This window comes from Nelusetta ayraudi, unplaced genomic scaffold, assembly GCF_046127955.1.
Source record: "Nelusetta ayraudi isolate G7.1 ecotype Tasmania unplaced genomic scaffold, CSIRO-AGI_Nayr_v1 ptg000048l, whole genome shotgun sequence".
Taxonomy (NCBI): Eukaryota; Metazoa; Chordata; class Actinopteri; order Tetraodontiformes; family Monacanthidae; genus Nelusetta; species Nelusetta ayraudi.
The window spans coordinates 11506244-11532896 of NW_027466098.1; the positions used below are offsets into that span (position 1 = coordinate 11506244).

General features: G+C 42.5%; 2 protein-coding genes across 2 annotated transcripts; one reads left to right on the forward strand and one right to left on the reverse strand.

Moving 5' to 3' along the window:
- The first annotated feature begins 4072 nt into the window (after nt 1-4072).
- On the forward strand, nt 4073-10558 carry LOC142895365 (multidrug and toxin extrusion protein 1-like). Its single transcript, XM_076036346.1, has 17 exons — nt 4073-4264; nt 4509-4610; nt 4877-4945; nt 5044-5192; nt 5593-5635; nt 5748-5792; nt 5899-5996; nt 6112-6209; nt 6326-6439; nt 6546-6613; nt 6802-6910; nt 7403-7478; nt 7580-7649; nt 7752-7884; nt 8002-8096; nt 8184-8255; nt 10076-10558. The coding sequence occupies exons 1-17, from the start codon at nt 4130-4132 to the stop codon at nt 10340-10342; spliced, it is 1743 nt and encodes a 580-aa protein (XP_075892461.1). The 5' UTR covers nt 4073-4129; the 3' UTR covers nt 10343-10558.
- A 112-nt stretch (nt 10559-10670) lies between these two features.
- Nucleotides 10671-21658, reverse strand: slc47a3 (solute carrier family 47 member 3). Its single transcript, XM_076036347.1, has 17 exons — nt 21134-21658; nt 19716-19817; nt 17225-17293; nt 16990-17138; nt 16850-16892; nt 16521-16565; nt 16199-16296; nt 16009-16106; nt 15311-15424; nt 15145-15212; nt 14939-15047; nt 13132-13207; nt 12326-12395; nt 12014-12146; nt 11763-11857; nt 11634-11676; nt 10671-11420 (listed from the first exon to the last, which is right to left on the reverse strand). The coding sequence occupies exons 1-17, from the start codon at nt 21263-21265 to the stop codon at nt 11221-11223; spliced, it is 1644 nt and encodes a 547-aa protein (XP_075892462.1). The 5' UTR covers nt 21266-21658; the 3' UTR covers nt 10671-11220.
- Nucleotides 21659-26653: the final 4995 nt, after the last annotated feature.

Here is a 26653-nt window from a genome sequence, read left to right on the forward strand (position 1 = left end):
GTCAGTGATATGAGGCGCCGTCCTAACCGTCTCGGCAGACACAAAGGCGTGAGCAGCGTCGGAGAAAATAACAAGTGACAGATACAAATCACTGACGCCGCGCCGTGCAGCGCTCATTCCGGCAGCCTGATTGAGGTGACGTAAAGCCACGAGGTGTCGACGCTGTCCCGCTAACATCTCCCCACAAACCGAGCGTGAGAGACGGATATGGAGTCGACACAATGTGCAAACACTGATAAGCTGGCGGGAGGGGAGGGGGTCTGCAAAGGGAAATTACAATTTTTGCACAGGGAAAAGAATAACAATCTCTACGTTTTCTATTTTTTTGTTTGTTTGTTTGTTTGTTTGTTTTTTGGCTGGTACCTCATTTGTGCATTCCCAACATGTCTGTATTTGTGTATTAACATTACACATTACACATTTTATGTGTGTGTGTGAGAGAGAGAAAGAAGCGGAGAGGAAGACACTTTGGGCTCTACCAGTTTTGCTTGTCTTTATAGATAAAGTGTGTAAAATGTTGGCATCTCGTGAGCTGATTTTAGATTGCAGAACTCATTCGCTCACTCTCCCTCGCCAGAGCCTGCCTGTAAACTACAGTGGCCTGCGCACACAAACCTGGATCTCTCATCCATCTTCTTCTTTTTTGGTTTAGTTGAGGATATGAGCGTTCACCCTAAACACCAGGCTTCCTTAGAAATATGGCAGTGCAAGATGGCAACTGACTGGGAGCAAGATGTTTGCTCTATGTATATTCTTATATTTAGATGAAAGTGTTTTATGTGTAGGAAAACCAATTCATATATTTAAGCTTTTACCAATATGAAAGCCATAAATCAGGGCACACAAGACTACATCTGAATACTCTGCAGATTACGAGAAAACTTTGTATTATTTAGCCCTCTGTTTACAGGCCCCTGTAAAAAAAAAAAAATCAACAGTTGGCCGGACCTTCTAGACATTTGTTAGGGAGGACAAAAACAAGCAGGCAGCTTCAGAGGGTGGAGACGCTGGGGCTGCTGTCACTGGCCTATGATAGGCATTACTGAGGTACCGGTGCCATCTGTGACCTCACAAAGGGCTGATCTCACAGCGCTGCGTGTTTTGCACATATTTAATGAAAGGTGGATCAAGCAAGAGGGGGGTTTCTGGTGTTCTGAGGTGTTTACTTGCAGGTTAAGTACATGTTTTGCTGTCAGTAAGGTCGGTTCTGAATAAAATGACGGCTTTAATTCTGTAGTTCAAGGCTGCTTCTTCTTCTTCTTCTTTTTCGCTCAAAAGACATTCTTTCCATTTGACAGAGCCCACGCTGATGACGGCTGCTGGCTCACAGCGTCTCTGCACGCCTCCCTACTATCAAGGCATCAAGGCCGAGACGTTTCAAGGCCTCCTGTCCGAGGCAGTGACACACCGCGCAGGACTCGGCAACTTTATTCACAAGCTGGCGGTTGTGGGAAGTGAAGACGCTCGTCTGTTTTCATTGGCATTGGCATTCCTTTGCCAGCTCTGGACTTTCCTCCACGTGGCACGTGCTCGAACAAATGAGTTATGAGAGGGAAGGAGGGAACTTTGCTGTAAGTAAATAACGGCAGCGCGGACGGTGTTACATCATAACCGGAGAATCTGTCTTGTCCCCTGCCGGCTTTGGCTAGAATCTAGTTAAACGCAGCACTGATTCTGGCTCTCCACCAGGCACCACCGCCATCGGCTCATTCATTGTCAGGCCTTTCAGTCAGTAGAGAGAGAAATAAAAGTGTTGTGTTTTTTGAGGTGTGGGGTTATTTTCATTTTCAATTGTTTACTACACACATTTCCCCACCCCAAAACAACACAAAACTAAAACCAAATAAAGACCCACGATATTAATGACAAACAAAACAACAAAACAAAACCCAACAACAAACATCAGGCAATAAAGCTCAACCTCAATATCTTTACATTTGATCATATAATGTCAAATATAATCAATTTACATACTGTACATGTGCACCTGTATCAAAAATAATTGAATGAAAAAATGAAATAGATAGATAAATAAAGGAAACAAAAACAGAGCATAAAGCAGAACAGGCCAAGTAGATTCAAACTAAGTTGTAACTTAATGTATTATTTCTCCTCGTATAATTTCAAATTGAGTTATTTTGTGCCATTGGTGGCTATTGTACTTTACATCCATCCGTCCATTTTCTATATCCGCCTCCTCCTGCACTCAGGGTTGCGGGAGTATTGTCCTCTCCATGTTCAAATAATAACATCTTTTTTTTCCAGTGTAGGGTTAGGGTTAGTGTGTGGTGTTTTTGAAAGGACGATTATTGCGTGCAGACAATTTCACGAGGGGCGTCGAGGTTCTGGTATGGAGTGAGTGAAGTAAGTGGAGATGAGGTGGTGATTGTCTCTGCAGCTCAGACAGCGAGGGGCCGAGACAGAGACCGCTCAACCTTCGACGAGGCACGGATGGAGAGGTTGAGGTGTCGGAGGTCAAGGTGGAGGAGGCCGATCGAACGCCCGCAACGCTGACCTCCCGGCTGAATAGGAGGAGGCAAGAGAATGAAGGCTTTTGAGCCTTCATGCCACAGCTCACAGGGCTAAAAAAAAAAAAAAAATTCAATCAATAACAAATAGAGAAATTTAGATTTTGTGATCGGGCCAGGATCAAAGTTGCCCAACTGCCTCTGGAGAAATCTGTAGGTGTGACCAAAGGGCTGTGTTCCCAATCCTCCTCCTGGCCCAAGGCTGTGTGTGTGTGTGTGTGTGTGTGTGTGTGTGTGTGTGTGTGTGTGTGTGTGAGAGAGAGAGACAGACTTAGAGAGAGAGAGAGAGAGAGAGAGAACGAGGGCAGTGGCCTGCCTGGGCTGCAATCCAACAAGACTCACTTGATAACAATCAGCAATCACCTCCATTACATAAACCCGGCCGCCGCTCGGCTCCCCTGCCGGACTCTTCCTCGAACACGTGCTGATGAGAGTCTTGCTGTGTAAATGTTTAGACTCTGTGGAACTATCTGTGGCTTTTTTTTTTTGCAATCTTTGTGTCACTGCTTCTCCCATCCTGCGCTAATAAAAGGCCCTGGATGCTCCACAAGCTCCAGTCAGCTTGCGCATGCCTCGACTCCACTAGAAAACAACCTGACCCGCTGTCTCTGCGGCCTGGTGCAAACCATAGCAGAAATATCACAGGGTTTCTCCCATCAATATGTTGTCTACTGGTGTGTTTTTTTTTTTTTTTAACCAAGTGGACATGTGAAATAGATGGGGAGAAATGGCAGAGGCAGGAGCTGCACGCACTTATCCTCATGACTGTGACCGGTCTTGCCAAACTTTCATGTCTTTGGATTGTGCTAAATCCAAAATCCTAAACAGAACCTGAGCAAACAAAACGATGAGAACAGTAGTACAGACTCATCCCCGCCACCCCGGAATATTTTGGAACTGCCAGCCTTGTGTGAAGCCTATGAAACACAGCAACGCTGCTGCTCCGCTCCGACCACCACCAGAGCTCCTACTGGTGGACCTCGACGCTGCCTCACGTCGAAGCTCGGAACTCCTCTCTCCTGAAGGAGTTCCCACATTGACAAGGAGCGTTCGGGCACTTTCACAGAAAAGCCTTTGCGTTCATTGAAATGCAAAACATATTCATGCACAGTCATCGGTGCTCTCCCGCCAACTGCACACTTATCATATTTGACAACAAAGCGGTAGAAGGCAGCCTGATTCTGCTTTTTTAGTGTTCTTTCCACACGGTTAGCCGTTGGTGGCGGGGCGACTGCACTGTCAATATTATTCTTTAAAAATGAGGGGATGCGTAATATTTAACTGCCTTTTGAATATAGCATTACGCAATACATTTCCTCTCCTTTGGCCTCGGCTCATGTCCCTGCACGCCGGCAAGTTAGCCATTAGCTCGTCCCTACATCGTGTCACGTTTTTGCTGGAATAGTTGTTACACATTAGATGTGTGTGTGTGTGTGTGTGTTTGTTATGTGATCATTTATTTTTTCCCACAAAAGCAAAGCGTGAAAAAACAACCCTCTGGAAAATGAATAACTAAACTGTCTGTGGCGCTGAAGTACTTACCGTATTGCCCGCCGGTGCCGCAGGGAGTCGCGGAGAGTCGAAGCCGAAAGACAAAGACGATGGAGAAAGCTGCTGCAGCCGCCGAGCTCAAACACCCCAGCGACAGGCTCTTCTGCTGCCGCTCGCTGCGCCAGAGGATCCCCAAAACCCACAGAGATGAGCTCTACCATGTCATTAGGATGACAGGGCCTCTGGTAAGGACTGTTCCGCATGCGTGAAATCGTACCACTGAGGTGGAAAAATGAAAGCAGAACAGCCACTTTTGGTTTGTTGTTTTTTTTGTTGCTGTTGTTGTTGTTTTTTGACCTGCAACCTGCAGCATCTTACCACAGTCACAACCCCGTCCCCCAACGCAGGCCTGTCCTAAGTGTTTTTCCAGACTGTGATTCCGCGAGCTGTTTCAACTTCGCCTCACTCCGCTGATGTTTGTCTTCGTAGCTGCTCGCACGGCTCCTCAATTACCTGCTTCCATTTGTGGTCACGGTGTTCTGCGGGCGTCTGGGAAATGATGTGATGGGCGCCCACGGATTAGCTTTTGCTGTAAGTGCTCATCTCGATGCTCCTCGGGCGTGCTGGGGGAATCAGCTGGGAAGATGTCTTGAAGGAGGAAAAACAACAGATTACAGCCATAAAGCCCCCCCCCCACCCCACTTCAGTACTTTAGACCGTTGTGCAGAATAAAAACAAAACGCTGAATGATTTAATCAATATTGTGCATGATGTCATAGCAACATTGATCACACTGCTGTGCCAAAAACAAACCGTAGACTCATTGAGGTGTTTTTTTTTTATTCTTTTTATTCCAGGTGATTAATGTCGCCACTGCATCAATAGGTTTTGGTCTGGCTATGGCTTGTGATACGCTGGTGTCTCAGGTTTGATTTAAATAGAAAGAAACGTTTCTTTTCAAACCTCAAATCATGAATTATTGCTCCACTGGAGAATTATTTACGCCGCCCGTGTTGCCGTGCAGACGTTCGGTGCCAAGAACCTGCTTCGGGTCGGCGTCATCATGCAGCGAGGTGCCTTCATCCTGCTGCTGTTCACGCTCCCCTGCTGGGGTCTCCTCATTAACTCCGAGTCCATCCTGTTGTGCATAGGCCAGGATCCGAAGGTGTCCAGGTGAATAATGGCAACAAACACAAATTAAAAAAAAAATATGGGTCTCCTCTCTGGGGGTCAAACAGACCATATCAAACCTATTTTCAGATTTCTCTTTTCCCCATCACTCTATTGCACATTCATTAAAAAAAAAAAACACAAAAAAAAAAAATACAGATTTCCAGGCAAACAGCATCAGTGAGGAAATATGGCCCTTTGTGAGATCACAAAGGGCTGATTTCTGTGGGCTTTTAGCATATATTACCTAAACGTAGAGCATGGAAACAAAGCAGAAAATGGCATTTTTTTCATTTTTGGGGAGCTTACTGACAGGCATTCAAATAGCCAGGGCCTTTAAGTTGCCGTTATACAGTAAATCATCTTGAGTCATATTTTCCCCCTTCTTTGTTTTTGTCTTCAGAATAGCGCAGATTTACATTACAGCGCACTTCCCGGCTGTTCCTGTGAGTATGTCTCACACCACATCAAGCACGCATTCCCGCCGTTTTCAGAGACCTGTGCACAAACTCACACTTGCCACCGTTTGAAAACGTTGAATCTGTTCTTGTCTCGAAGGCCGTGTTTCTGCACCAGCTCCAGACGTCCTACCTGCAGAACCAGGTGCCGCAGTGTTCTATTTTTTTTTTGTCAAATCAGAAAATGTCAAATATTTGTTTGACATCCGTATGTTGAGGAAGCCTGAACAATCTGTCTGGCGTGTCTTCAGGGTATCACCATGCCACAGATGTATGCAGCTGCCTTGGCAAACATAGCAAATCTGGCAACCAACTATGTCTTTCTCAGCTTGCTGGATATGGGTGTTTAGTAAGTGCGTGAGCACACATAAATACACACACACACACACACACACACACCCAGATGTATTTTAGACCGGGTCAGAATGACTTTGCACACTCATGCTCGTGCGCTGCCTCCGCAGTGGCTCTGCGGCGGCCCACTCCCTGTCTCAGATCTACAACTGCGTCTTCCTGTACGCTTTCATCCGCTGGAAGAAGCTGCACGTGGCAACATGGGGAGGTGAAGCAGCATTTAATGTTTGAGTGTTTATGTATCTTTCCCCCCCCCCATCTGTTTTGTGCCCTATCACCATCTTATCCCAGGCTGCATAAGTTGGTTTATCTCTCCCCCTGCAGGCTGGTCTATGGAATCGCTGCAGGAGTGGGGCTCCTACATGAAGCTGGCCATCCCCAGCGTGTTCATGATATGCTTCGAGTGGTGGATTTATGAGTTTGGGGGATTTTTTGCAGGTGTGTATGTGCATAGAAAAAAGTGAACACATACAAAAAGTGATTCGACCTCTCACTGTGAAGTGATGAATGGCGATGTGACCCATGCGCTTTTCCCGATGCTCAGGGATGCTCAGCGAAGATGAACTGGCAGCCCAACATGGTCTTGCAATGATCGCTTACATGATCTACATGGTAAGCGCAAATTATTTTTATTTTGTTAGATTGGGCAAATATGACTCAAAAATGTTCACTCAACAAAGTTTAAACTCCAGTGTAAATGTTCAGCCAGCAAAAGTTAACATAACTCAAAAACAAATTTTTAACAATCAAAGTTAATGTTCTGTTCCTCTCCTCCTCCGGGTCAAATGATGACTTTGCAGTTTCCTCTTGGCGTTCAAAGTGCAGTCTGCGCCCGGGTGGGCAACGCCCTCGGAGCTGGAGACACTCAGAGGGCCCTCCTCATCACCAAGATAGCACTGTGCCTTTCGTGTCAGTCAGTCACACACTTCCTGCTTCCAGATTTTGCTCAAGGCTCTGGCGACATTTTCGGTCCACATCACCATTGTTGTTTGTTTGTTTGATGAAGGGAAATAACTTCCTCCAACAGAGGTTGTTTGGTCCAAGGAGTAAAAAGAACTACAGAGGAAAAATAAGACACGCCTCCATACTGCTCTTGCAGTGGAAGCCAAGGAAAAGGGGGCATTGCGATTTGTCTTGATAAGCAAATGTTGACATCACGTTTCAAGCAAAAGTAGCCACAGACTTGTGTGAGCACGTTACAATATTATTTGTTCATGTTGACGATCATGAGCGCAGTAAACTTCCCCTCAGTTGAATTCTTTAAGTCTGTAAAACTCAAGAATGGTTGTGTGGACTGAACCTCGAATGACACCGGGCTGAGCAGAACATGGATTCAATTTCAATTCAGGTTTTTTTTTTTTTCCACCCAATCACCGACACTATCTTATCCTTCTCTTCCAGTCACCTTGTCATGTATCGAGTCCATCTGCCTGGGTGCGACTAAAGACATCATAGGCTACATGTTCACAAACGATGAGTGAGTCAGTTGTAAGCACGTTTGACGGCCACTTACGTGAACTTGTTGAACGAGCGAAAATATGAACGAAAAACCTCCCAAATATTTCATTTACCACAAAGGAAGGTCGCCGGCATGGTGTCCCATCTGCTCAACGCCTACTGCTTCGTCCTGCTGTTCGATGGCCAAGTGGTGAGTCTGGCAGCTCCTCCTCCTTTACTGAGTAATACTGAGCAGAGAAGTTGTCGGTCAAAGGGCCTAATTTGCTTCACCTCCTTGGTTTCTCCTTCCTAGTGCGTGTGCACGGGCATCTTCACGGGACTGGGCAAGCAGAAGATACCTGCCGTCTGCAATTTAATCGGATACTATGGCATCGGGCTCACCATGTGCCTTATTCTGATGTTTGTCGTAAAACTGAGAGTCATAGGTAATTACATAACCCAATAAGATTCTGTTTCCACCGGCCGTATAGAATTTAATTGATTAGCCGCGTGATGACGGCAGCTCGTATTTCTTTGGGTCATTCATCTGTGTTTTCCCGCAGGTTTTTGGCTGGGAATTCTCATTTGCGTCGTCATACAATCCACCTTCTACATCATCGTCATCTTCAGGCTGAACTGGAAGAAAATTACAGAGGAGGTAACGAGAGCCGACAAACTCGCTTTGACCAAGGCCGCTGTGGTTTGTCGCCGTACGGTTGTGACAGCTTGCGAATGTGATTGACAGGCTGTGGAACGAGCTCAGAAAAGGATGCAGCTGACGAACATGGACGCAGACTTCGCGGCAGGCCAGGAGAGCGTGAGTAGCCTGATTTCTTCTCGTCTTTCTTTCTTTCTTTTGCTTTTTCTTCTCAACTAAACACAGAGAGGGTGTCGAACTCTGAGTAACAACCTCAACAGGGCAGTCATTTGGTTTGCTCGTCGTGTTGGCTCACAGTCGGATCAGTCACAGACTGTTCTTCTGAGAGTTGGGATCAAATCAATTGTTTCTGTGTTATCACAGCAAAGTCATCTTAGGGCATCTAGCGGGACTAGACCTCATTCTTCTAAACCCAATAGTTCCCCAACACTTCCGTGGCAGTACTTCCCCTTCAGCAGGTCAAACATAACATTTGACCTGCACGCGTGGAAGTAAACGATGACACGCCCGCAACAGGAGGCAGTTGAAGGGAGGAGCAAACATAGTGGAAAAATGAAGATGAGGAGTAAGAATAGAAGCGTGCAGATGTGTAGTCAGAGCCCGAGGTGGCAGCATCGCGGCGAAAACAAACAAGAGCCGCCTAAACGGCCACCTGAACCCCACTTTGGTCAATCTAGAGTGGCGTGAATGTCACATTGAGGTCGCACTGCAAAACAAAGTCTTTATCTGACTTGGAACAATGTACGAGAGTGGATAGCATCTGACTTGAAAGGATCCGATGTGAAGGGATTTATCTGTTCACGCTGACATCAAACAAGATCTCGGTCACACTGGCAGGGAAAAGATTAGACTGGCACTGTGCGAGTGTGATCCTAATGGGTTCGTAAGAATGGGCACACTCTGTCTTTGTCATAACAAGCTATCAGTTTTGATGTTTGCTGTTGCAGGTACACTAACTTAACACTTTTCTCTTTTGTTTTGGGGTTTTAACACCAATTGTCTTTTCTGCCTGTCTTTTTTTTCACCCATACAATTAATTACAAAAAGCAATAAAAGCAGAAGAGCTGACAGAGATCAGAGTGACCACTGATATTTTTCTTTGAGCATGAATGGTTGTATCAAGGCTTGTCCGATGCACTGCGTGGGTATATTTTTGTAAACAGTGTAAACATGTCAGCAATGTGGTTGGGATGGCATAAAAGTAATCCAACTACTGATCACTGATTACTCCTTTAAAAAGTAATCAAATTATTTCTTTAACTACTTTGTTTCCTAAGTAATCAATTACTAATTACTTGAGTAAAAAAAAAAAAAAAAGTAATGTTTGCTCGGTGCTTTGGAATGAGCACAGTAGTTGAAAGATCTCTACGCAGAGTACTGCTGACTTACTTGTAAACATGGCTTTCAACAATTTATGAGGTTCGACGTGGATAATTTCGAAGTTAAGAACGTCTTGTTTCCTGCACATAACGTACAGCGAACCACACAATATTCTATGATTTAGACGAGATCAACTCAAAATAGCCATCAAACGCAAAAGCTGTTTTTTTCTTTTTGCTGCCGCCATGCTTGTTTTCACGTTATGGCGTTGCACGCACGGCTGCATCATCAGTCTGCGACATCGTTGTTTTTGGTTGTTCTTCTAAATTTCAGACATTTTGTGGATAATAAGACATTTTTATCTTGCAAAATATCTCAGAAAAGTAATGGAATCGTTACTTGATAAAGTAATTATGATATAATTACCAGTTTTGCCATAGTTACATTTCTCCGTTAATAAAAAGGAGTTTAATGACAGTAGTAGATTGCTTAGTAATAGATTACAACCAACACTGCGTATCAGTAAACATGTCGATTCTAAAAGATTAGTATGACAATCAACTTTGCAATTTTATCGTCTCTGCCTTCTTTTTTTTTAATGTCTAAACCGATTATTCTGCACATTTCATTAAAAAAAGAAATCACTTTTTTTCTTTTAGTCCATGGTGGGCTACCTTTCTGTGAGCACAGAGGATGATGGGAAGAAAGCTGCCATGCCGCAGGTCCGTCTCTCCAACACACAGCTGGTGCTCAGGCGAGGTCTGGCTCTGCTGGTGTGTTTGGGACTCCTGGTTGCTGGGACGTTCGTGCACGTCTTCGTGCCCTTACCTGAGATCGTGCCTGTAGTGGCCAACTCCACGTTGGACAACAGCACGTCTTTCCCCGACCTGATGTTCTCCACTTGGACTGAGAGTTTTGTTCAATAAATCAATGCAGTGGTGGAGACAATCAATCGTTGTTTTCTTTTTTTTTTTTAAGTATTATACTGTGCCAGTAAGAAAATCTGTTCAGAATGATGCCATAGATATTTTTGCAATTCTTATTTGACAAATTTCTTTAAATGTGTTATTTTTATTTTGTACTTCTGTTGTTATTTGAAGCTGTTGTAAATTAACCTTGAATAAAGTTTTTAGAGTACAAAATGTTGTTGTTGTTTTTTGCCTCTTTAGATAAAACTAAACTCTGCTGTTTTGTAAATCGGCATCTTGCTTGACCTGAAATGAACCTCAACAAACGCAACAAAATCGAAACGCATCATTGCTGACAGTTTTATTTACTCGCCCATAATTTACAGCACTTGATTTATATTATCAATTAAACAATACATCAAAACAACATATTTTTCCTTTCAATGCCGTGGGTCACCCAAAGAGCTCACAGAGTCGGGATGAGGTAGCGGTTGGCTTTGCTCCACCGGGAAGCAGATCCTCATGAAAGATCTCTTGAGTTTGTTTCATAAAAACACACACACGCACACACACACACTCCAGACTGAAGACTGCGATGTCAGTTATTCACAATAACAAGTTGTCAGACTCCAGGGAATCGTAATTCGAGATAGAGGCAACATAACTGCAAGATATTGGAAATGACGAGTTGACAGAGAAAGAAAAAAGATTAGAGTAATAATGTTTCCTGCATTTATTCCATGATGTACATCTGTGTCTTTCTCCCTAATCTGCACGAAGCTGCACCAAGCCCTTAGTATCCTGTTTGGTCATCAGGCAGAGCGGACGCGGACGACCGCGCTGCTCTCGGGTGGCTTATAGTGATCGGCGAAGCGAAGGTGGACTTAGTAACACGGTCATGTCAAAAAACCAGTTAATATAACATTGACGATGATTCCCACAACGAGGATGACGACCATGACGAGGAGAACCAGGATTCTGCGCAGCACCAGGGCCCTCCTGGAGATGGGCGGGGCCAGCGGCACGTCCTCTGACTTAGTCTCGCTTTCGACCAGCTCCATGGTGTCGACGTGGCCGTTCAGGTTTCCAAAGTCATCTAGTTGGGAAGGAAGAATGGCATTTTACAGACTGTGAATGGATCACGTTTGAACCACACTTGGCTTAAAACCCACATCACGCAACTGTTACAACATTTTTTTTTAATTGGCAGAGTTTTCCTCAGTTCCCATTCGGCACAAGTTAATATTCTGAGGGCCCACTTTATTTGTATTGACTTTTTCTGACTCTGTCCTTCAGACAGTCCACTTACCTCTTTCTGCTGTGACTTCAGTAATTCCTGCTCTGATTCGAGCCTGGAGGGGAAACAACGTGTTAATGATCACATGTAGTGTGCTCGGGCGACTGAAAGTTGTTGTTTTGTTGTTATAATTTCCCTCACGTTGTCTGTTACGCTTTTCCAGTTCATCCTTGCCAGGTAAATAATCAGAAATGTGTTCTGCAGACACAAACAAGAGAGCAAGCCTATCCACAGGCCTGAGAACAGAGAGAGAGAGAGAGAGAGAGAGAGAGAGTTTGACAAATTCCAGTGTGCAGCAATTCTTTTTAGACATATAGATTTTGTAAATTAAAAAAAAATAATAAAAAAAATTACATGACAACTTGAAAGCAGATGTCAGTATTGTTACATACCCTCAATCCCTAGTTTGGCAGCAAACATCAGCGACGTACCAATGGGTAGACCAATTCCATAATATCCAACTGTGTTGCAAATAGCCCCAACTTTCTGTATTCCTGCTCCTCTAATGATGCCTGCTACGGAGGACTTGTTGCAAGAGAGAATGTGGTCACAATTAGACGCTAATTGAAGTAATAGAATTTTTTTTTTTGTTTTATTTTTGTGTGACATTTTAGAGGGGAAAGTGTTTCTGCATCATTTATTGTACACCCAGAGGTGCTTTGTCCCACACTGTGTTTTCAGAGAGTCACGTCGGAGGAACTCACTTGTATTGAATCGAGGATGAGGTTCGGAGGATAGAAGACGAGGACCTGTGTCACTCTCTTTCTGATTATTCTAAAAGACAGGTGTGACAAAAAAGTCAAACAATAAATGCAAAACGAGCAGGAAATTCACTTGGGTTGTTGCTGATGTGTTTATTGTGACAATCGTTTAAAGGAGCTACAAGCAAAACGATTTCACCACTAGATGTCGTAGTTGTGCACTGCATGTTCCCCGCGACAAAGAGCCGCATCCGCTGAACCTTGGCACACTGAAGGCAAATTTAATGACCGTATAAGAGGAAACTGGGTGGACAATGTGAAACTGATAAAGGGTGTTATATTGTAAGTGAGTTTGTTTAACCCTATTGGTTTCAACAAACAAATGACATTATCAGGACTTTAGGGCCAGGTAATAAGGAGCCAGTGGCAACACACACAGGGCAGGTGATGCCACTCGCTACCGCATGGGCAAAAAAATAAAATACACGACAGGAAAAAATATCGTGTCCCTGAAATCTAACAACATGGATTCAGTGTTTCGCTCAGAGGTGAATCAGTCCTCTCCCTCCGACTTCAAGTATCAGCCAATCAAGTAACTGACAACTTAGATGACTAGGACAGCATGTTGCGAGAGATGCGGCGCTTAGTTAATATTTAACATCATAAAATCAAAGTTCATACTGTCATCATGCGGCAAATCATCTGGCATCCCATTCAACAGTGGTTTGGGACGACCAAGCCTGCGTTCCAAGAACGTAAGGACAGCATGGGAAAAGGCAAGTTGCCAAACAAGCAATGTAGGTACTTACTCGTCATTTGAAAAGATGTATGAGATGTTTTCCTTCAGGCATCCAATTAGGATGGCCAGAATCAGAGACAAGGACACTGCGGAGACAAATAAGCAATCACACTCAAATAAACACTCACTTTTGCTTAGATGGATGGAACTTTTCAATGTCAGCCCTTGTATACAGACAAATCAAGACCGCCAGGCTCTCTGATTGGCGGTCAGTGGCTGTGCAGCTGAGAGTCGAGACAAAGTTTCTCCCCAGTTTTGGTTTGCTTTTCATGTATTAATTGTACTGTTTATTGATTGGCCGTTGAAATCCTCCGGGGGTTTTTTTTTGCACACATCTCGTCTCCGCAAACTTTACCGTCATCGACTTCGAACCAACTGGTCGGCGAGTTGACTTAGCAAAATTTGCTGCGCCGAGTCAAATCTTTCAGCGTAACGTCAACAAGCGGTTGATGTTGACAACGAGGAAGCATCGGTGGGTCGGAGTGCTTTAGTCACACTCGCTGGCTGCCAATAAGCAGGTTGTGTTTTACTCAGGGTGCTGGAATGACGGTGACCAAAATGCTGTTGTCTTGTTTTACCAGGACAATAACAATAAATCGTCTTGTGTCTTTATTTGACATGCTTCGCTGAAGTAAATTCCACCTGTTTAGGGTTGTTTGTTGAAGCAGTATCAATGCATGGTGCACAATTTATCTCAAATTGAACCCTTTAAGCGCCATCATTTTTTCAAGGAAATTTTCAATTTTGATATCAAGATTTCAAATGGCTGTGACTTGAAATTGGTTAGAGATAAAGCCATACAGTTATTGTGAAAAATTTTTGTGTGTTTGTTTGTTTTTGTATTACGTCAGATGTCAGGGGTCTGTATGTCAGATCCCTGTCTCCACAATACCCCACAGGCTCATCAAAATGTTTTATCCACTTTTGATAATTTTCCACATATCTCAAACAGACCCAGCCATCATCACTGTAATTTACAGGATGACCGCGAACATCCCTGCTGCCTCCACCGGCACTGGCTGGGCGTTTCCTCCCACAGCCTCTGCCACGTTGATCACTACCTCCCCGCACCCTCCGTCACCATTAGCGGTGTTTTGAGCACTCCTGCTTCCCCCACCACGTCCCCTCATCCTCAATCGTCGATTACTCCCACTACACCCCGGCCACGCTGAGGTGAAGCATGCGCTGCTTGGTGACTGTCGTGGTGCATCGACTCCCTGACTCCCGACTCGCTCCAACGGAACGACTGAACATAATCTTCAAGAGTGCGAATATTCCTCTTCGTTATCTGAGTCAGACATTAGTACTTTAACACACAAAGTACTTTGTCAACGAACAAACCTCTCGGTGATGTATTCTCGGCAAAATTCACTGTCTTTCTCTCTCTGCTCCCACTACAACCACGTCCTCGTCTCCTCGACTGAGGCGGGCTTTCTCTCTCTTTATACTCCGAAAACTGAATATAAACACCGCCACAAATGCTGCTCAGATTGAAGCCACAGGTATCTGCCATCTCCTGGTGTAAAGTATTAACTACTTTTAGCACCATATTTGCCACTATGGCCTGTTTAATTGAGCAATGACGCTTGTCTTTTGCGACCATGGCGCCTAAAGTGTTAAGAATATGCTGTATTTTATTTATTTGTATTTAATTTTTTGACTGGAGTACAACATAAGAGCTGCCACCAGTGAGCTGCTTCTGTTGCATTTGCTGATTTGTTGCGTTGTCGCGGTGATTTCAGCTCCAGGATCTATTATGTTGCTAAATTGAGTTTGAGTTGCAAAAATGTGGAAAAAGAGTTTGTGAGTGTGCCAACCTGTAGAAATCCCAGTCATCTTAGCAGAAGCCTTGGCCTGCTCTGTGTCTCCGGCGCCGAGTGCATTTCCAACCCTCACACTGCCTGCTATACTGAAGCCTAAAGGAACCTGAAAGGATAAATGACAAGTTCAGATATTATCACACGTCCTTTAATAGATATTTAGCAACAAAAAAATAAACAAACAAACACAGTGTGATAATTACCATATATGCAATATTTGCCACCTGGAATATAATCGATTGAGATCCAAGTTCCACCTCACTGATCAGACCTGTAGGTGGGGTGCGAAGGTGGGGGTAGCGACAGTCATCAGTTAGCAAACTTGTCCCAACAATTACGAGGTCAAAGTTCGAGGCCAAACGCACACACCTGCCAGGAAACTACCAATCTCGTAGATCCACCACTCCACGCACAGCATGACCATGCTGGGGATGCCCAGGTAGACGTAAGAGCCCCAGTCCTCCAGACTTTCCATGGACCAGCCTGTGTAGTCAAACGCTTGGTTAGTGAACCACTCACTTCATCAGTTCACTTCAAATTTAGTTGAAAATAAAAGAAGACAAAATCAATACATTAAACACAGATCAATGATGTGTTTCATTTCACTAATAGTGTGAAATCACCTGTAGTTACAATAAATGTGTTGTATGTTTCAGATCCAAACAGCTGTCACAGGAGAATGCTTTTGAATAGGGTGATGAGGAGAAAAGTCACATGGCTTCCCATTATTCAAAGAAACAACTTTTGCGATTCAAGGCGTCCGTTCTATGAAGGCCGTCGGTACAACGCAGAGCAAAACTGAAATGTGCAGATCGGCAACAAGGTCAGTTATTTCTTTTTCTTTCTTTCTTTCTTTCTTTTTTTTTTGTTACAGCGAAAATGTAGGCTTGCTTTACATTTTAAAACACTCTCCAACACTCCTGAGTCGCAACATCATTATTTTTCACATGAAACCTTAATGGGAAAAATGAAGCTCACTGCCTTGACCCCCATACATGCCATACAAACTGAAGAGCTGTTTCATCGAAAGCATGAGTCATGAACCACGACCTTGTAAGTGAACTCACCTCCCCAAGTGGCCTTGTGGAGACCTCTGCAAACAATGTACAAGAAGAGCAACAGAGACATGGAGGTCTGGGACAGCACGTTGGCAATGGCAGATCCTCTGCAAAGGACGAATGATCGCAAATTATCTCATGCGGAAGCGCTAACAGCGTCCGTGAAAGGGTTGAGCGCGGCAAAGAAGGCAACACTCACTGAATTCCCATATTTAAGGGGAAAATAAAGATGTAATTGAGTAAAGCGTTGATCAGATTGGCCAGAATACCCGTGATCACCTGTGGCCACATGATGCCCTGCAGTGGAAATGCCACAATTATTATTTTTATATTAATTGTCTTATTCAAATAAACATGCAGAGGGTTTACGTTATTATTTCCTTGAGGAAAACATTTATGAATAAATTAAGGATTTTTTTGTTCATTTATATTTTGCCTCTTACTGTAATCTATATCTAAAAAAAACCACACTGAGGTGAAATAACCAGTAAGTCAGAGAGCATAAATGATAAGAGGCCTACCTGGCATTGAAGGTATCTTGTTTGTAACGAAAACATGAAAACCACCTAGACACAAAAATAATAATAAGCTTCAATAAGCGTCTAATTGCAAGAAAGCAAAATGAATCAATGTTTATTCCAGTCTTCTGACACCAGCTGTGACGTTAGCGTGACATCACAACAGCCCACCGGCATCTTTTTTTTTTTTTTTTTTACCTCAATTTCATGACAGTAGATCTAAAATTTTCCCTTTCAAAATCTCATTTTCCAACTCACTGATATCCAGCACGCAAGCAGAGCGCAACAGGCCTGAACAAAAACAGTCACCCAGTGCTTCTCAAAACACTCACCGGAAGAACCGGCATGAAGATCTTCACATACAGCTGAGCCATCCTGATTGGGTGAAGGGACAAAAAAAAAATAAAAAAAATAAAATCCCATCATCGAAAAATACATTTCAAAAATGAAAAAAGGGAGCATGTGAGCCAACCTGGCAACCTCTGGCTCCTGCCTGACCAGCAGCAGGATTAGTTCCGTGTTGACAAGCATGGCCCAACAAGGGAAACATGTCAGCAACAGAATGAAAATTGAGCGCTGCAAAATGACGCCGACCCTCAAGAGGTTCCCGCTCCCGAACGTCTGTAACAAGAGTTTTTCCTTTTTGTTTTATTGACTGTCCTGACACTTTGGGCTGTATCAACATCTGTATAGGCTGAAGGCCTCACCTGAGATATCAGAGTGTCACACGCTGCCGACAAACCAGACCCAAGAGATATGCCAAGGACATTAGTCACCTGTGGGACACATGCAGTGATGGATCAGAGCACGTTGGTCATCTGGATTTAATGAGCACCAGCAACAGCACGAGCCCATTCACTCCTCAGACAGAGAGGGATTTGGTTTTCTTTGAAGCTGTCCTTCCAGAAAACCTGGCAACGCACCGTCTCCGTCCTTCCTTTGTCCTGTTGACAGACTAGATTGGTTGTGCAGCAAAGTTAACAAAAGGTACAAAACAATCAACTGTTTCTATGTAGTCATTCAAGGTTCCTTGAGGAAAGTGGACCAGCCCATGCAAGTTGACTAGGAGCGCCTTCTTTCTGATTACACAACATATTGTTGATTCCAAGCAGTAAATGTTATCACTTGGTCACCGTCATCGTTTGACCCAGTTGCTTCACAAAGCCCTGGACTGTATTTGCTCCCTTATGTGTACGAAGGTCAACTATACAGTGACTTTTATTTTATGCATTATTATATCATAATGTAATTATAATGTAATAATACTTTTATTTAGAATTATAATATAATCCATATTTTTAATTGAACTGTTACATATATTCACATTTCTGATCAATATAACAAGGACTCTTCATCAAGTGTGGTTAATCAGTATCCCTCATAGGTCACATGAGCCCAAGTGTTACACCGGGTGTCATCAGCCTGCAATTTTATGGGCTTTTAAAAGCACGAGTGTTATACAGCAGTTTTAGCCTAAACACAGGCAAAACAGACCCTCATCGTTTCAAGTCAAATATTTGAATTGTAACTTTCAGAGGGAAAGTGCACGTTTAAAAGCACGAGTGTTATACAGCAGTTTTAGCCTCAACACAGGCAAAACAGACCCTCATCGTTTCAAGTCAAATATTTGAATTGTAACTTTCAGAGGGAAAGTGCACCTTTTCACTGTTACTTAATCTTCAAGCTTTACGTGTTTTTTTAATGACTGGGATATGAGAATTTTGACAAATAAAAACCTAACTCAGCAGTAATGCTAGTGGAATGCGCTCAAATGTAATATATCATATCGATCACACTAAGTTTAGTCACAATCCAGACACTGAAGGCCGCCAAAGTCGAGCAACGCCTCAGTAGATGTCAGAGATTTTCAAAATAAAATAAATAAATAAAAAACAGCTAATTAACCCTGACACCCAGCTGTGTGTTTAATAGTTAAATAAAGCAAATAAATGGAAATAAATAAATGAAAAACTCAAGGAACTATTTTAGACCAGCCACAGTTTTTCGTGAGAAATCAGTTTCCCTTTTAAGTCGAAGGATGTCTTAGCAAAGGCCGAGGTTTGGTCACGACAACAAGCTAAAAACATGCTGAAGCAAACAGAAACGAGAGGACGGTGGTTGCAGCGACGGACGCAGCAGTGTGGACAGTTTTATTACACCTGGATATTTGCTCATGAAACACTCAGCAGGGAAGAGCGCTGAAGATTTTTTTTCTCTTTGAGCACCCCGATGCGTTTAACAATGGTTGAGTCAAACAAACCCCCGCGGCTACCCGATCCCGCCCCCACTGTTACCAACGGGTAACCTGGGAATGAAGAAATCTGAGTGGCCTGTTTTGAATGTGAGCTCATCTGAACACGTTCCGCTTGCCTCCAAATTTTTCCTCTTGGCTCTTTCGAGGTGGACGTGCAACACAAGTCGGACTCTGTCGGCCGTGTAAAGTGAAGCACCTCCAGGTTAACTTTGATGCCTGACTGCATTTGATGTCTCTAGAATCAACTATATATTTATTATCTTCTTTTATTTCTACAATGTATGCACTGACAGGTTGTGGTGAATCAGCTTTTATTTCATTACTTTTTTCTTTTCTTTTTATTCTGAGTCCACAGCAGGCAGAAATAAGAAGGAGGTTTTTAGCTTTTCCTGAGTTTTTCCCTCTTCTTTTTCGCAACATGACAATGCAAAATGCAAGGCGGCTGCTGCCACGCCGCTCATTTATCCGTTTTTACGGCAAAATTCTTCTCACTGGGCTTGCAAGTGCAAACACGTGAGAACAACAATGCAGAGGGTGTGACGTCGATGGGCGTATTTACCATGCAGACATTTAGGAAACAGAACTACATGTTTGTTGACTAAAGGTTTGACGTTGCTTTACATATTTGCAGTGGAATGCAGTGGAATGGTGACCAAGGAGAGTACAAGGGTTGTGTTATATGTAAAATAGCAGAAGTAGAATATTTTTCAACTGTGTATATTTGTATTGTTTTTAAAAAATAATTCGAAAAAGCACAAATAATAAATAACAGATGTTACAGGGACTTGTAATTTACAGGAAGTCTGGGTGTATTTAGAATGACTGTGGTGATACGTGACGTATGTGTTGACAACTCTGGGAGACATTTTTTAAGTGAGCAATGGGAGCGGCACGAAAACAGGCAATAAGTGAATAAAACCAAAGAAAATAGTTCCACTACTCACTGAACTGGCTAAAGATACCGAAACCAGCTCCAGCCGTCCCAGGTGGCCGCAGAAAATAGTGCTGACCAGGCCCACCGATACAGTCATGAGCTGGGCAATGGTCTGGTAACACACAAGAAAGAAGCAACAACAAAAAAAAAACACAACAAATCAGTTTTGTGAAGAATAATTAACACTGGAACGTGTCGTTGCTGCGTCCAAACCAAAGCCATCCGGTCATATAATGTGGTTTTGTGTTTAGGTGATGTGAGCATTTTATTCATTTCGTTTCATTTATACATTCATTTACTGCACCCCTTGTAGACAATCAGTAGTCCTGTAGTCCTGATAGTGTAATGAAGGTCTAAAAATAAGAACAACCCCATCCCAGTTTTAGGAATTTGACTAAAATGTTTGGCTTAAGTAATTTTTTTTGGGCTCCTTGAATTAGTTAACATAAGGATGGATCTGTTTGAACAAGAGTCTGAACCAGAGCCCTGAGGTCCTGCAGCCAGGTAGGGAACGAGGATGCAAATGTTTGCTCCACTTCACATTCAACTCTTTTTGCCTGGAGCCAAGATAAAAGAGACTTGCATGGAATAGAGCATCTGTCGATATACTTCCCCTGCTTTTAATAATGTGCCTGTAATCCAACATAAAACAATAATGAATAACACAAAAGATGCTAAGGAGATGATGTCAGCGTCTCGTCTTTCATCATTACTATCGCCATAATTTACAATTGTAATACATTTTATGCTGCATGAACGCTGTATATTTTTATTTAAAGGCCCAGTCTGTAAGATTCAGTACCATCTGGTGGTAAATCAGGGTATTATAATCTGTGTTTATGTGGTTATGTAGTTTTCTGGAGCCGTCCTTCATCTTACCTCTTCTACCAAGAGCTGGAGTTTGTTTGTTTTTTTGTTTTTTTGGGTTTTTTTTTTTAGAAACTTAATCATCCAGTATGGCCAACACGTTTCCTGAGGAATCACTCTTTATGAAAATAAAATGTTTATGCTAACTGAACAAAAACGTAAAAAATAAAAAATAATTATTATTATTATTATTTTTTTTTTAATTAAAAAAAGACAGACAGATGTCTTCCATCGTATGTCCCGTCAAATGTTTCCCATGATGGGGCTTGAAGTTGCCTTATTTGCCGATCAAATAGAAACACTTGCCTTGTCTTAACTGCAGTTGTTTTTGTTTTGTTTTTGTTTTTTAACTCTTAAACACTTCCTGTAAAAAGAAGTAGTAATATGACAGGATGCTCCCTCACATTGACGTTTCAGTTCCCTAGTACAAAACCATATTGACAGCAGGATGGCTCAGTGTGAACAAATCAAATGTGTCCGCCTTCTTTTTATTATTATTATTATTATTATTATCATCATTATTCATCCCCGTTGTGATTTGACAAATACAGCGCGACTCACCACTGGTGCGGCCAACTTGACCAACTGTATCGCCTCCTCTTTGTAGCCAATGGGGACAAACGACCGGATCCGTCTGAATAGTGAAGAGTCCCTCAGTGGGGTGACATCGGGGCCGCTAGCGTGGCTCGCCATGACGCGCTCGGTGGCCGCGTGTGTCGATCTGATCGCACGTCGCGAAGATCGTCGCGTTGCATTTGATCGATAGCGGTCGAGGAGGAGAACACGCGCGAGTCACTCGGGCATGTGAGGCGGGGGGCGGAGCGGAGGAAGTTCATTGCGTCCGTGCGTGCTAAGCCTGTTTGGAGCAAAATATTAAAGAGGGAATGATCAGTTTTTGAGGGCCACTGACAAACGACGAGCTCAAAGTAGCGCTGCGTCTAACGGTGGTTGAAGGAAGAAGTCGTTAAAAACACCGAGTGTAATGTTTTCAGTGAGAACCTTCAAGCGCGGTGTTGGTGGGAGGTGATATTTACTTTCACGTTTGGCTGGATTATATTGGCCATTCGCTCTTTCATCAGGTTCCAAGCCACCCGGAAGAATCTTTGCTAGCTCTGCGCGCACAAGGGCAGGCGGTGTGGTCAGAACTGGTCACAAGGCATTGTCGTCTGTGCAATGGCGAGATTTAGCCGGCAGATGGAGCCACGTCCACACAAGGCTATACACTGCAAAAGGCGCCCTTTTTCTCCCCACAACGCAGCAACTTTGTCACTGCGCATGTCAGACTGTAAACTACAAGCCGTGTTCAAAGTTCATTCAATTCCATGACTAAGAACTACAGTGTTGTATTAACGGCAATGACCGACTCTGTATCTGCCATTAAATTGTTTTTATTTATCCATTGAACAAGATTATAAAGAAACGAATTAGAATTTAGTCGAATATTTCTACTAGTTTTAAATTTATTTGATCTGGACAGTGTGCGTCAGCATTTAAAAAAGATGCATACTCCAGATTTGGCTACAAGCTAATTTCCATTTCTATTTCTGTTAAAAACACATCAAAACACAAAACAAAGCAGAAACATATAATACATTATATTACACATAATGCGAATGTGCAATTTTAAAGTCCATTATTTGCAGGAATATCTTAATTATTTGCAGGAATATCTTATCTTATCTACAAAGTACAATAATCAGACAGACAAGACAGACAGACACGCGCGCACACACACACACACACACACACACACACACACACACACAAATAAATAAGATTACCAGAATACTTCAACTAATTCCTAACAGGTGCAGAATTATTCATACAATACAATAATGCACCTACTAAATCAGATTTTAAGTTTCTTAATGTCTACATGTCTTCAAAGATTTATTTAAGTCGTCATTTATGAATAATTTTGGTCATGGATAGAGTTTGTCAAAAATATATATATATTCATTTATTTTGAAAAGACAATGAATAATTTTTTTTCCTCCAAGGATCCTGAAAGTCTCCTCAGTAACCTGGGATTGATTACTTTAACGACCAGTTTTCCCTTGACCTCCAGGTCATGACAGTCATCACAAATAACAAAGACCTCTTCCGTGACAGGCGAGGAAAAACTGTCAACTTTGTTTGTTCCGACGGTCGCGGCATCGTGCAGCGTCTGGATGAAAAGACATCGCATCCGTGCGTTGCGCTGCAGGAACAACACAATGTTTGTACTCTGCTCTGACGTGCTAGAAAAACAGCGCGTTTTAATTGGCTCAATTGACGGTGGGTTTCATCAAAACAGTCTATTGATAACTTCAATGAGAGGGACAGAATAGCAGGGTTGTAGAACTTGAACCTCTTATTATGCTGAAAACGTCCTTATTGTGAGGGAAGTGGTACAAACTGAGCGCACGGGAACTGTGGTAGTGCTCTCGTGTGAATCACTTTGCTTTTGAAGTCATGTGGCACGTGGAAAACAAACGTCCCATCCTGAAGGAGGATTTATGCACAAGGTGAAGAGGTTGCTGCATGGGACATACAGTAGTACACCTGACCGGCACTGATCACAGTCCAAATGACTGAAAGTTCCTCTGCCTGCTGCTGTTTTGATTCACTTGAAGATGATTCTGTTTGGCCAGGCCTTTAAGTTTTCGTCTCTGTAAGGAAAGGAATCCTTTTTGGTAATCAGACTTAATGCATCCAGATACTCTTAACAAGTTTGGATACTCTGTTTTAATTCTTTATCAGTGTCATTTCATTTTATCTATATTTATAGTGCTTCACAATACAACTTTGACATAAACAAATTCTTTCGAGGTATGTGATACACAGCAGATATTGTTTTTGACTAACCAAGGGATGATAATTACACACACCCCTCTTGTTTTGTGTTTGTGTGTGCGTGCGTACGTGTGTGTGTGTGTGTGTGTGTGTGTGTGTGTGTGTGTGTGTGTGTGTGTGTGTGTTTGTGTGTTTGTGTGTGTGTTTCTCTAAGGCAGAGAAAGGCCTTCTGTACTCATTTGGATCCTTGAGATTTTGGCCTCCTGACTCATGTCCAAAGTTTAATGGGGTGCTTAGGATGTCAACTGAAACCATCACTACACTCAGACCTCCGTGCTCCAGGAAGGACTGATAGTATCAGACAGCCTGTGCATTGTCCCACCATGTAACTGATACAGAAAAGGTGGAAAGACCTTTTGGCTCCTTTAAAAAAAAAAAAAACTCCTCTTTGCATCCACAAAATAGTTCCAGATCCGACTGGTGAGCGGATGATTAGGATTATTTGTGACCCTTTCTGTCTATTGATGTTTTTCTTTTAATCCTGCATGATGGCAGACTTCTATTCAATCATCAACCAGGCCATGTTGCTGAGCAAGGAGGAGGACAGATTAATAAATGACCATTAAGTGTGTTTTGTGAGTCAGATATTTCCTGTGTGTACATGTACTGTCAACTTATCAGACAGCAGCACATAAAGAAAAAAAAAACTCTTCTTGATACATCTTACTACAGCCTCACATGTACACACAGACCATAATAGATGCTGTGATACACAAGTGTGTTTCAGTAGGATAATGAGTGGGTGGCTACAAGGCAGCAGAGGGAGAGAAAGGCACTGTAATTACATAAGTGTTTTTTTCTTCTTTCCGTAGTTGAACCCGAGATCATAGTGATCTGAGCATCCCTATGAACCCAACTGCTCGTTAACCACTTTTAAACTGTACAACAGTTTAACTGTACAACAGCCGTGAGGTGGGAAAGTCTTTACTATCTGTCTATCTTTCTTCCAGCTAACTTTGCTGCTCTTTCCAAGTTTCTTCTTATAGAATATACCAACAGCTGGACTGGTTAGAGTTTGCTTTGTTTGTTTGTTTTTGTTTTGGCTTTGTATGCCGTTGAAGCTGTAGTATTCGTCCTCCTCAATCAAGGTTTTACCGCTATTTCCCAAATCAGAGATCATCATCCAAAAATCACTATCCCCAAGACTGCTAGCACCTGCTTGGACTGCCAAATCTCAGCTGATCCCTGCACTTGGCCCACTAACTTGGATTTAACCTTTTTTCCACATTTCTCTATTACTATTGTCAGATGGATTCCCAGTTACCACCAGGACTGTATAACGACTGTTTTCAAAGTCGTCGCGGTTGCCGTTGGACCGATGTTTTGAAAGAGTCAGGGAACAACTGCACCCACCACTTTTGGTGATCTCCCTGCCATCCCTCTCAAAACTCATGGGAAAGTGTTTTAGAGCCACTCAAAACCAGAGTCCAGTTCATCGTAAGTCAACAGACTGGATTTGCATGGCCTCCAGACCGATGATCCACTCTGGTCTTCATCATAGTGACGGACGCTACTGCACACCGCGGCACACTCGGGTTTACAAGGGAGTAGCCCCGATCGCGTCCTTTGAGCCCATAATGATAATGACGCAAAACAAAGCTGAACAATAACCGGCTTGACCCTCGGCTCGCGTAAAAGGCTTAACCGAGGGACAGTGACACATGGCATGTGGCTTCAAACATTAGGTGTGCCCTTTGGGTCCGGGATTACTGCGGCTTTCCCCATTGTGTTTACGGGCTTATAACAGCCTCATGCGTGAGACAGGAAGTAGTTGGACAAGCAGCAGGGAATCACGAGTATATTCCAAAAACATAGTTTCACGTAAGGATGAAGCAGTGTGGACCTGCGGCAACAGTTGGGTTGTTTTGTTTGTGATGACTCCAAGGAATGACAATGCTATTTTTTTGAAACTTTATATGTTTATAAAATCCATTGTTTGGTGTTGAGATTGTGCCACTGGTCATGTTGCTATTCAGCCTGTGGTCTTGATTTCAAGGGTTTTTTTTCTTCTGAATTGATGGGAAAATAAATGGTTTAACTGTTTATTATGCCGCTGCTGAGAAAGTCATTAACTCATATTTTAAAGGCCCAATGTGTGTAATTTAGAGACATTTTTGAAAAAAAAAAAAAAAAAATGAATAGAAATAAATGTGGTTTTAATATAATGTGACTTAACTGTTGTGTTTTCATTCATTAATAAGCATTTATATTTAAGAGCAAGCTAATTGTGACATATTTGTGTTTCTCTTCCACTGGACATCAGAAGTCAAAGATATACAACACATAGTCTTTCCTGGATGGAATTTGCTGTTAGGAAAAAAATGTTTTGACACTGGTGTAGTTCATTCAAATGTGTTATTTATTATTTATATATATATATTATTTATATATTTATTATTTTATAGCTGTAGCTAAAATCACATCATGGCCAACATGAAAATAACACTATTAAAAAAATACAGGTGAGCTATTGTTTAACAAATGCTTTTCTTAAGCAACAGATGCCACTTACGCATTGCTTTCATTGTTTGTAATAGTAAATGAATGCAGTGCAAACATAATATTTGAACAGACACATTTTCACTTTCAACAAAGAAGATGCTTTATTCATAATTTTCCTTGTACAAAACTCTTGAGAATGTTGATTAAAAATATACATTGATTCTTAAATACAGCTTTATTACAATCCAGCAACATGTGTTTTATTGCAGGGTCACGTTTCATTTCAGGCTATGTGTACACACAAATGTGGAAAACATCGGTAATTTTTGAAGGGTCTAACAGAAGCTTCTGCTCTTGGCCAACAAAAGTTTAAAGTGCAGTGTCCAGTTTCCTTCCCGGTGAGTTTTTTGTCTCCACGCTTTCCATGGGCAACATAGGTAGCATAAACTGTGAAAAACTAGAATTTAACAAGAGGCTATGTGAAACTATACACATAAAGACATTTCATGGTAATTTATCGTCGGCTTCACTCGTAGATCTACTGCTTTTTGTTCTAGTCTTGGGTGAAGTGCTTTACAATTTGCATTGCTGGAGGGAAAACCTTCATCAAACCATTATTAAGTCCTGCATTTGAAAGAAAAAGACCAAAATAGAAAAGAAGATAGAGACTAATCATGAATTAATGACAAACAAAACTACAGATTCAAACAAACCATTGTTGTTAATAATTAATACATAAATTCTCAATGTTTAAGTGCCAGCTTTAGATTTTTTTGTTTAAAAGAAGCAGCCCAACGGCAGCAC

Bases quoted from the DNA above. Each gene is read 5' to 3' on its own strand.
- LOC142895365 (XM_076036346.1), top strand. From the start codon at position 4,130: ATGGAGAAAGCTGCTGCAGCCGCCGAGCTCAAACACCCCAGCGACAGG. The intron at 4,946-5,043 runs GTTTGATTTAAA...GTTGCCGTGCAG, and splicing joins GTGATACGCTGGTGTCTCAG to ACGTTCGGTGCCAAGAACCT. The intron at 8,256-10,075 runs GTGAGTAGCCTG...TTTTTCTTTTAG, and splicing joins TCGCGGCAGGCCAGGAGAGC to TCCATGGTGGGCTACCTTTC.
- slc47a3 (XM_076036347.1), bottom strand. From the start codon at position 21,265: ATGGCGAGCCACGCTAGCGGCCCCGATGTCACCCCACTGAGGGACTCT. The intron at 15,213-15,310 runs GTGTGTGCGTTT...CCCCACCTACAG, and splicing joins GATTGGTAGTTTCCTGGCAG to GTCTGATCAGTGAGGTGGAA. The intron at 15,048-15,144 runs GTAATTATCACA...TTATCCTTTCAG, and splicing joins TGGCAAATATTGCATATATG to GTTCCTTTAGGCTTCAGTAT.